At 39.4% G+C, this 11,535-nt stretch overlaps 1 protein-coding gene across 1 annotated transcript in view; it reads left to right on the forward strand.

Moving 5' to 3' along the window:
* The window catches only part of LOC139713946 (protein EFR3 homolog B-like), a gene marked incomplete at its 3' end in the record, with an annotated part of 35,558 nt that extends 25,372 nt beyond the window's left edge, over window positions 1–10,186 (forward strand). The window contains exons 9-14 of the mRNA XM_071625665.1: window positions 2,518–2,653; window positions 4,093–4,263; window positions 5,213–5,345; window positions 6,328–6,376; window positions 6,782–6,875; window positions 10,029–10,186. Of these exons, the coding sequence (XP_071481766.1) occupies window positions 2,518–2,653; window positions 4,093–4,263; window positions 5,213–5,345; window positions 6,328–6,376; window positions 6,782–6,875; window positions 10,029–10,186 (741 nt within the window). The remainder of the gene's footprint in view (window positions 1–2,517; window positions 2,654–4,092; window positions 4,264–5,212; window positions 5,346–6,327; window positions 6,377–6,781; window positions 6,876–10,028) is intronic.
* Between the last annotated feature and the right edge of the window lie 1,349 nt (window positions 10,187–11,535).

The following is an 11,535-nucleotide window of genomic DNA, read 5'->3' on the forward strand; positions in this document are numbered from 1 at the left end:
ACCTATATTGTACATTGGCTACAAAATGCTACTCCTTCGCCATTTCTAACCCGATTTCGATTCCGTTTGCTTTATGTGATGGCACTAGGTGAGGGCTTCAAAACTTCTACATAGAATTTTGACCTTTGACTTCTTTGACCTTTGACCTTGATCTTTTTACCTATATTGTACATTTTGCTACTAAATGCTACTTCCGGCGGGGACATCCCCCACCGCGTAATTTCTACTTTTCCTTGTTGTATTTTGAAGCCATACAGAAAAAAATAATAAGGCACCAGACTATCTTTAACCTTGCAGCAATCTTGAGAGCATGGTTATGTTATCATTACAACCCTTGAGGGTTTTTAAAAAATAAGTTGTTTTATACTGGTTTGTTAGCCTATGCCCTTCCCATACTGACCTTTGTTCATGAGTCCTCGATTCATTCTTTCTTTTTTTAAAGTCATTTTGTGAAGGGAATGAATAAAGGGGATGTGCTTATTTGTACATCGCAATACCCCCCCTTCCAATATGTGTTACTTGAAAGAGATCATCATCATTTTTTTGTCCCCGCCGAACGAGTTCGAGCAGGGGACTATGAAACGGGCTCCGTACGTGTGTGTGTCCGTGTGTCCGTCCGTCCGTCCGTCCGTGTGTCCGTCCGTCCGTCCGTCCGTGTGTCCGTGTGTGCGTCCGTGTGTGATCAAAATCTTCAATTTGCTACTTCTCTGTCATTTATGAGCCAATTTTGATTCTGTTTCGCTTTATATGATAGCACTACATGGGAGCTTTGAAACTTCTACACAGAATTTCAGTCGTGACCTTTGACCTTGATTTTTTGACCTATATTGTACATTTTGCTACAAAATGCTACTCCTTCGCCATTTCTAACCCGATTTCGATTCCGTTTGCTTTATGTGATGGCACTAGGTGAGGGCTTCAAAACTTCTACACAGAATTTTGACCTTTGACTTCTTTGACCTTTGACCTTGATTTTTGACCTATATTGTACATTTTGCTACGAAATGCTACTCCTTCACCATTTTTAACCCGATTTCGATTCCGTTTGCTTTATATGATGGCACTAGTTGAGGGCTTCAAAACTTCTACACAGAATTTTGACCTTTGACTTCTTTGACCTTTGACCTTGATTTTTGACCTATATTGTGCATTTTGCTACAGAATGCTACTCCTTCGCCATTTCTAACCCGATTTCGATTCCGTTTGCTTTATGTGATGGCACTAGGTGAGGGCTTCAAAACTTCTACACAGAATTTTGACCTTTGACTTCTTTGACCTTTGACCTTGATTTTTGACCTATATTGTACATTTTGCTACGAAATGCTACTCCTTCACCATTTTTAACCCGATTTCGATTCCGTTTGCTTTATATGATGGCACTAGTTGAGGGCTTCAAAACTTCTACACAGAATTTTGACCTTTGACTTCTTTGACCTTTGACCTTGATTTTTGACCTACATTGTGCATTTTGCTACAGAATGCTACTCCTTCGCCATTTCTAACCCGATTTCGATTCCGTTTGCTTTATGTGATAGCACTAGGTGAGGGCTTCAAAACTTCTACACAGAATTTTGACCTTTGTCTTCTTTGACCTTTGACCTTGATTTTTGACCTATATTGTACATTGGCTACAAAATGCTACTCCTTCGCCATTTCTAACCCAATTTCGATTCCATTTGCTTTATGTGATGGCACTAGGTGAGGGCTTCAAAACTTCTACACAGAATTTTGACCTTTGACTTCTTTTACCTTTGACCTTGATTTTTTACCTATATTGCACATTTTGTTACAAAATGCTACTTCCGGCGGGGACATATGTTACGCACCGCGTAATTTCTACTTTTCCTTGTTGTTTTTGTTTTTGTTTCCTTGTTCAAGTCTTGAAAGTGGATGCCATGGGAAATTGCAATCTGACATCCAATCTTATGATATCCTCTCATGACCTAACCAGTTGTGCTCGTATTTTTATAATGTGCATGTGTAGCTCTTTATTTCAAATATGTTGTCTCCATTTTGAAGGTATTGTTTACCATTGGGAGCAGTGATTTAAAAAAAAAAAGTTTGAGTTATCACATTGTATGCATACATGTATGTGTAGGTTAGTTGTATCACAAAACATCCTACCATATAAAAAATTTGCAGTAAAGCCTAAAGTGTAAGATGTCACTATTATTCTTCTCAATAAAGCATAACTGTAGATTGTTTATTCTAGAAACAGTTTTATTATAACTATTCACATTTTGTTTGTTTAGCATTGCTTAACACTGATTACAATTTGTATACTGATTATCATTTCTACATTGGTTATTTCTATCCTGATTTGACATTTAAGAACTATTTTGAAGCACTGAAGCTGTGTTTTTGTTTCATCTGCAAATTGCAAATAATGTCTTTAAAAAAAGAGAAATATATAATATCCCGGTATTAGATGAACCCCACATAGTGGATTTTTTATATTTAGCTAGCTTTATCTTTACGATTGCTTGAGTTTGTCATGTGCCCCTCATGTTTGTACAGTCGCAGTATCTGAACGTGGCCCCCCACTATCTGCTCCTTCACCTGGACGACAACATGAACAGCGCCCCTCGCATCAAACGCAGCATCGTGGAGGTGCTCAAGGAGACGGTTGCCATAGCAGCAGACGGGGCCGTTGGTGAGTGATGCAGTATCTCAGTGCAACCCTCACTATGGATTCTCCAGTGCCATTGGTTGGCATTGTGTTATTAATAGATACCTGGATGAGAATTAGTGAGATTCTGCAGTGCTATTCATCATTTAAATAATTTAGTAATTTGCTCTTGAGTAGACGATCAAAACATGTTAGTTATGGAAGTCATATATGTGGAGGACAGGAGAATGAAGAATTCATTGAAAACAGAGACATTAACTTAGATGAGTGGTTTTAATAACCACGTCAGTACATGTTTTTTTGTTTTGTTTTTAAGGGGGTTTTGAGGAGAAATAGTAACTATTTTGAAGAAAATATACAAGTGTAACTCTTAATGACAATTTTAATATACAAGAAAAATGCCTCGTATTGCAATTTATTTTTTTCCTGGTGAGAAGAGCTTTTACTCTCTGATGTGGGAGACTTGATTCAAATTTGTGATGATTATAATTCCACAGACTGTTTGTTGTCAATTGTATGCATTTCGTCTTTTTAGATCAAGTGTGGCTTTGTTCGTATGCACGTACGACACTTACATCTGCAATTCGGTAAAAATCATTTTATCATCAGACTACAGAAGGATAGACACAAATATATAGTGTAACGAACAAAGTCCTTCATTTTTCATGCTGCATGCAGATTTTTTTTTTTTTAATATACATGAATGTGTATCCATTGTGACATCAATGATGGTTCCTTCCAGCCCTTTCACATTGGCATATGACTTATGTCATTTGCACCTAACAGTGTACAAAGAGACTCAAATCAGTTGAAACCAATTTGTGACATGGAACAAATTTAGGGATTGCAATGGATTGACAAATTGACCCCGCAATTAAAATGACTTGACTCAAGAATCATTAATTTGAATGAATACGCAATACAAGTACATGCTGCTATAAGGAATCAGAACCATCACTGTCTATCAGGTAGAATCTTGGTAGTGTAGTGAATACCATGCTTGTCTAGCAATTGGGAGGTTGTGGGTTCGAATCCCAGTACCTGGTATGTATGCACATGATTTCTTTATCATGGCAACTACTAAAACACTGAATAACCAAACATTGATGAAGGACATTTCGTCGATCAACTGCAATTGCAATAGCAACCCCGCACACTGGCACTGGTCCTATGGTCCAGGGCCAGTAAAATTCACTGTTGGACCAGTAACTTTTTCAGGAGTAAACCAGTAAAAAGATGGAAAAAAAACTGGGCACCTACTAGTCAGACAGACAGGTCGGACCAGTAGAAAAAATGGGTTGGAGTGCAGCCCTAGCAATAGAAATGATGTGATACAAGAATAGTGTAACCTGTCATTTGAATAAGTTTAGATATGTATTTTAACAACATTGTTACAAGTTCAGTCAGAAACGTGAAATCTCCTCTCCTTACCCATTGATGAATCGTGCTCTTGTGCTTCTCAGGAACTTCTGTGCTAGAGGTCTTCAATACACTGCTGCGTCACCTCAGGGCATCGGTGGAGCAGAGGTTGTCGGGCGGCCAAAGGACACCGTCCCCCAAGCCCACCCGGCAGGTGCCGAACTTTAACGAGCGCGAGGAGGCACTGTTCGAAGAGGCCATCATCGACACGATGGGTGAGTGTGGAGTCAATTTTCTTGCAAACAGCAATCGATGAACTCTGAATGTGTGATCAACAAACTCTGTAGGTGGCTCAACTCAGGATTTCAGGATTTCAGGATCATTCAGGATTTGGGGTTCCGAAATACAAAAATAGAAGCAGTACTCAGAATATTGAGGGACCCAGATTTTTCAAATAGGATGCTAACAGTTCAGTCAGAAATTATCTCCACATACAACTGTAGCTCAATCCCCCTTCCTCCCCCCCCCCCCCAAAAAAAAGATGAAATTAAAATAGAAGAAAGAGTCAAACAGCGAGTGTGCCTTAATGCAAAAGCAAGATATAATATGTACACCATGTATGCCTTTAAAGCAGATTTTGCAAAAATTCAACAGAATGTAATATTGCTCATTTGCAGAGACTCCAACCATAAGCACCTTCTGATCTGGAGATTCTCTCGCCTGAAACCCCTAGCGAATGGGAGACTCCAGTTGATGTGTGCGAAGCGCACATCAAGAGCTTGAAGCGCAAAGTTTTCATGTGGCCGGGGTCCAGGGCCTGCTTAAGGGGCCTGGAAGTTCTAGGGTTCAAAATGCTCTCTCTCGTGCTATCTAAGGCTTATTTTTCAATATATGATGGCAATAAGTAAGAAATCCTTTCCAACGGGAGACACAGAGCCAGGGTGGGAGAAATTAAATCTCTAAGCGGGAGAACAGGAGATTTTGCAAAAATGGGCTTTTGGCGGGAGATCTCCCATCGAAAGCGGGAGAGTTGGAGTCTCTGCATTTGTCACGGAAGTTTATTCCAGAGCAGTGGTTCTGCATGTGCTGTGACCTTGTCACCAATTACCGGTAATGTTTGTTGTGATCACACTCTGAAGAACTCATAGTGGACGAAAATGCATTGTGAATGACACACTCATTCAAGTGTTCCTTTCCACATCTCTGTTCACTGAAAAATGACAGGTGCTTTTGCGCGGATCCTACCGGACTACCAGAAGATCGAGATCATGATGTTCATCATGGGTAAGATTCCGCTGCCCCGTCCCAGCGGAAGTCAGGAGCATTTAGGGAGAGATTCAGCCATCTACTCCAAGGGGTGAGTGTTGCACCTTATTCCCACCCCCTCTTCATTGCTTTGTTTACCAAGCAATACATTGGGAAACCAGCTTGTAACCATGATCATTCCAAATCTACCTTATACGCTAAATATTTTGTAAGGTTTTTATTTTTGTGAATGTCAGGAGTCGGGGATGTTCGCTATTAAATTTAAAGACATGCAAAAATATTGACTCTGATCCCAGCACAAATGTGATGGACATGCATACATTTCTGCATTCAGTACTGTACTCCACAATTGCGAATTTAACCACTTGCGAAATCGTCGACAAGTCCCGATTCGCGATTCGCGAGTGGGTCCTGACTCACTATTATGTGTGGCATGGTATGCATACTCTTCTACCAAATGGTGTTCTTTACAGCTCAGACGCTTCCCCTGATATAGCTACAACTGTTGTGTGGGAATTCGATTTCAAGTATGAAAATGTCTTTACACGTAATAGGAGCAAGTGAGATGCATTGCATGTTACCAAGCCCTCAGGAGTATACATGTATATCAAACTGTTTGACCTTTCTATCTGTAATAGCTTTTTGATAAACACGTACTCCTAATGTATTGATAGAGATAATTTCTGGTTGTGGCTCATGTGCTATTCAGTTTTTGCAGGTATCTCCACTTTTTGATTATTCTCAATTCTAAGAGAGTTGGAATATTTGTTGTAATCATGATATTGGCAGAAAATTAAGATTAGTCATTCTTCTTGACATAGGTTGTGTAGCTAACTGTTACATTGTTTGGAGGTGTCTCTGAATTCACCCGGGAGTCACCTTTTAGGGTGACAGTGCAAGCCTTTTTTGGTCTAAGGAGTTTCATGAGTTGCAGCAACTGATCAGGAGTAGCAGTGACATCAGTGTCTCCTCCTGTGAGATAGGCCCCGCATAGTGCCCAAACGTGTACATGTTGTAATTTATGTAGAATGGTGTTTTGGCTGGAGTTATCTCCCAATCACTTTCTTTTTCAGAGAGGGTGACATTCTGATGCAGAACATCCTTCTCAAAAGTTTGTTGGAGGTAAGTTTGCATGTTGCACAGAGACATTGCACGTGTACTTTTCCTGGCATTTGTTGAAGCTAGGAATGATACCTTTCTGATCACATAGTAATGACAATTGCATGTCTCACAATGATCATAACAGTGATGCAAATTTGTAATAACCCAGTCTTGACAACTTTTGTTTTCCTGCAGCAAAGTATGTGCTCTGAACAAGATTTTAACTTTAATGCTTATCTGAGCTGATGCAACAATGAAAAACCATTAAAACAAACCAGTTCATCCTGCAGTGTGTACGAAAAGGAAATTAAATTAGCGATTTGAAACCTCTGAATGTATGTGTCCTTAGTGCGCATTGAAGTGAACTTGAAATGCTCCCAATTATTCTTTCTCTATGTCTGTTTTTTTTTTTCCCGCTCATGATAGGTTGGCACAAAGTACGTCACTGTTTCCATGGCATCCACATTCCCAGCATCCTTTCTGCAGCCGCTGCTCAACATGTCCGTTGTGCCCGATCCCGGTGAGCTGCCGTCTGCTCAGCTCTTTATTTTCCCTATCTGGCAAATTTCTGTGAGAGCTAGAAACCAAAGTCACAACATTTCACATTTCTGAGACAAATGACCATCACACAATATCTGGAAATCTGATGTATCACATAATCATGACTCTGACTGAAGGCTGTTTGCAGATACTCACCTCAACTCTTTATGTGCTGTGATGGAAACCTCCTGTGTGCCACATTATTCTGAGACACAAAAGCATTCAGGTTTTCAAACGTTTTGTATGTTACTCATATCTGTTAAGCTGGATGAATAATGAGTTAAGTTGTAGAGAAAATGCCATACTTTGATTGTTTTTTATGCCTCCGCCAACGAAGTGGCCAGAGGCATTATGTTTTAGGGTCGTCCGTCCGTCTGTCCGTCCGTACGTCCAGCCGTACGTACGTCCGTCCCGTTTTATTTTTGTTGATATCTCAAGAACCGTAAGGTGGTTTTACATCAAACTTGGTATGAGGGTATATCCTGGGGGGATAATACTTTGTTTGGATTGTAGGGTCACGGGGTCAAAGGTCAAAGGTTATTTTGTAAAAAAAAAGGTTGAAATTTCATGTTTTTCTCCATATCTCGCAAATGGTTCAAGGTATCTTCATGGAACTTAGTATATATGCATGTACCAATGGGCAGTGATTGTCTAGGGAAGTTGGGGGTCATGGGTCAAAGGTCAGGGGGTCAATGGTCAAGGTCAACTCCTCAAAATATCACTACTTTCCTTATATTTATGCAATGCCTGAAGGATTTTTTTTAACTTGATGTATGCATGTATTACCCAATATATATTCTGTGGGAAGTTTCTTGCCAAAAGGTCAAAGGTCAAGTGAAAGTGCTGAATTGCACTTTTTCCTCCATATCTCGAGAGTAACTCAAGGTATCATCATGAAACTTACATATTTATGCATGTTCTACTTAACAGTGCTTCTCTTTGGAACTGTGAGGTCAAAGGTCAAAGGCCAGGTTTAGATAATACTATTTTACCATTTGATACTGAAATAATACTTTTTATCAATACCTTGAAAATTACTCAATGCATAAACTTATAAAAGGGTCAAAAGTCAAGTAAAAATCATCAGTTCCCCAAATACCTTCACTCTGACGTTTTAATCATTCATCCAATTGAACGTAGTTCTAGGAAAGTGAACATTCAGCACATTTGTGGCAAACCTGTCATTTTAATATTTTGCCAATTGTGTGAAACTGTCATCACACATTGTCAAGACATTGTACTATAGACCTATTAGGAGAACCATGCATTATGGCGGAGGCATACCAGTCGTCGTAGCAATATTTCTAGTCTTTCAAGTGACCAGTACCTACATTGCCGTAAAAGCAAGAATTTTGTACACAAAACAGTAACAGAAACTTGGAATTTACGCCCAAATTCAGTAAGGACCACCGCTTGATAATCAATCACCACATAAAATGCAAGCAATATGTGAGTGGAACGAAAACGTCAGAAATGCTTTCATTGTACTGCGGGATTTGGCAATTTATTGATTGGTTTAGACGGTTTTGTGCGTTTGAGCAGAATGTGCGAGGTTGGCACGCCATCGACTGAGTCAGATGTGCAAACGTGGCACATAAAGAGTTAAAGAAAATGTTTTATATGCGTCACTTTGCTGTTATGGTTACAATCCGGACCACCAGACTACCTTTCCATTTTCATAATTATGATAATTTTGACTACCTTTACATTGTGAAAGCTCTTTATGGCTGAAGTCTGAGTGAACTGCTCTCAGTGAACTGCTCTCATGAGGAGCTTCAGGCCCTGTTTAACTCTTTATGTGCCATGGTGGAAACCCCCTGTGTGCCACGTTATTCTGAGACACGAAGGCAGTCATGCTTTGAGAAAGAATTCTGTTATTCCGATTTGTGTAACTTCTACAAATTTCTGTTAAGATGGGCATGATAGTAGGCAAAGTCAAAGAGGAATGCCAAGATTTGTTACGATATAGATTGTATGACGAATCTATTTTCAATTCTTCTTTTGAATGACCAGTTTCTACATTACTGTAAAGGCATGACTTTTGCACATAAAACTGTTACAGAAACTTAGAATGTACAAGCAAATCTAGTTGGGAACATTGCTTGATAATCGACCACCACATAGAATGCAAGTCGTATATGAGAGGAACAAAGGCACCGGAAACGCTTCCATTGTGCCGCGGGATTAGCAGTAATTAGCGGTTTATCGATCTGTCTGGCGGCTTTGTTTGTTGAGCAGAATATGCGAAGTTGGCACGCCGTCGACTGAGCCGGACGTGCGAACGTGGCACATAAAGAGTTAAGCATGGGCCAGTCTTTTGTTGCCTTTCTGTAAGCTGCCACTAGAGGGCCCTTTGTAAAATGGCTTGACATGTAACTGGTCAATTGCAAAGCAGAGATAAATGAGTTGACCTTCCTTTCTAGTGCATGACAAAAACATATTGTCACTGGGGCAACAAGACCTCGTATCTACAAACTGTCAAATGTTCAGGAAAGCAAAGAAACTTGGCAGCCAAAGCACGTTATATCCAATGGGAGTGACATTATTTTTGACATGCCATGGTGACTTCATTTTTTGACATGCCATGGTGACTTCATTTTTTGGGTAAGACATCTAGGATTTGGACAGGACATCACTTAACTGATTATCAAACCATTGATCCAAAAAAGTCATTTTCACCAAAATTGCAGATAAAAGGTCTTGCCACCCCAGCGACGATGTGTGATGATATTTTTTAGCTTCACTGTCACTGCTCCCAATAGTTTCCAGTATAAATTCTCCTTGAAAAGCTGGGGTGTGGTTTTATGATGCAGTGATGCAAGTGATTTTTGTTTCTTCTTCTTCTTCTTCTTCTTCTTCTTCTTCTTCTTCTTCTTCTTCTTCTTCTTCTTCTTCTTCTTTTTCTTCTTCTTCTTCTTCTTCTTCTTCTTTTTCTTCTTCTTCATGTAGGAGTGAACCTAAAGTTTTATGAACTTAAACACTCCACTGTTTGAAGTTCACAATGTTGGCAGCCATTTGATCCTGGAGGGCTGTACTGAGTCCCACATATTACACACATGGTATTGTGTTATACATATTCCCCATGAAAAAAAAATGAATCGTAGCATCTTTATGTCGCTTTATTTTCTAACAGACATCAGATACATTGTCCAGGAGATCCTGCACACACTCATTGATCGCCATGACAACACGGACAAGCTGAGGAGGAACATCAGCATACCAAGGAACATCTCCGAGCTGAACCTGAGGGTAGAGAAACCATCTCGGCAAGATGTCTCCTTCTTGAGAAAGGTAGACTTCTTTTCACTCTTCGTCTGCCAGGGACTTTGGCTGGTGTATACAATGCTATGGGGTTTTCTGTGTCAATCAGCACTCAAAGCACACAAAGGGTGAAACACTGAAATTCAATAAAAAAATGAAACCCTTTCGGATTGTCTATTTAAAGGGGATGGCTAGTAACTGACCAGTTGGAATCAGTGGGAATGCTGGGGGATGATTGTTCCAATTCTTGTGGGATTCATGTAAGAGTACATTATGTATCTATTGTTGTGTGAAAATTATTTGCTTCAGAATGGTCTCATATTCAAGTATTGTGCAGTTGAATGTTTCCAGACTAGCATGCCTGTACAGTGACAGAGCATTAAACTGCACATTATTGAATATGAGATCGTTCTGAAGCAAATAATTTTCACACAACAATAGATAGATAATGTACTCTTAAATGAATCCCACAAGAATTGGAACAATCATTCCCCAGCATTCCCATTGATTCCCACTGATCAGTTACTAGCCATCCCCTTTAAGCACTGAGCAAGGCAAATCAAATGAGACATTTTCAGCTTTTGAACAATTGTTAATTTTCTTTTTCAATATTTGTATCATCAGATTTAAAAATTGTTTATTACTTTTACTTCGATTACATTTTTTTTTTTATGTGAATAGAAGAATGTCCCATACATGTTGTTTCTTTTATATTTTTCAAGTCTATGTGGAGTAGTTAATTTGTGAGTAGCTTTGATTCAGAAATGGTGAACATCCACAGGGAGAGTTGTTTATGTTGCTTAATTTCTGATCAAAATGAAGAGGATTTTCAGATACTTTTCATGTAATCGCAAAGTTTGAAAGTGGTATGAGGATGATATTGTAACACTTATCTCATTTGCACACTGCACTGCCGTTTGTTTGTTCATCTGTGGCTGTATAAATTCCATATCTGCCTTCCTTTTGCTGACGCTTTCACTTTTCTATTTCTTTAACTATGTTTTTTTTTTTATTATGTCAATTTCTAGCATGAAATGGAATATTCCCCTAAATTCTTCCTCTACCAAGGAACCTGTTTTGTTAGTCACTAGATAGAGTGGATATTACAAGGGTAAACCTTATTTCATTTCAATTTCTTGTCATTGGCTTACACATTAACCTTTCGAGGATGGGCTGATTTTGCTACAGCACTCATTTCCCATAGACAGTTGCCCCGAGTATACTCGGGACTTATCCTCAACAGGTGAAAGCAAATGAAGATACAGTGTACATCAGTTGAATCTTTCTGGCAGAGAAAATTGCTGTGGTTGAGCCAACTGGAGGCCCTGTCGCTTGCGTAACAAGACTTTTTCCATATGAAGCTTCAACTAGCATTACAG

This window comes from Diadema antillarum, unplaced genomic scaffold, assembly GCF_040938485.1.
Source record: "Diadema antillarum isolate AM-2024a unplaced genomic scaffold, OU_Dant_1.0 seq00002105_RagTag, whole genome shotgun sequence".
Lineage (NCBI taxonomy): Eukaryota > Metazoa > Echinodermata > Echinoidea > Diadematoida > Diadematidae > Diadema > Diadema antillarum.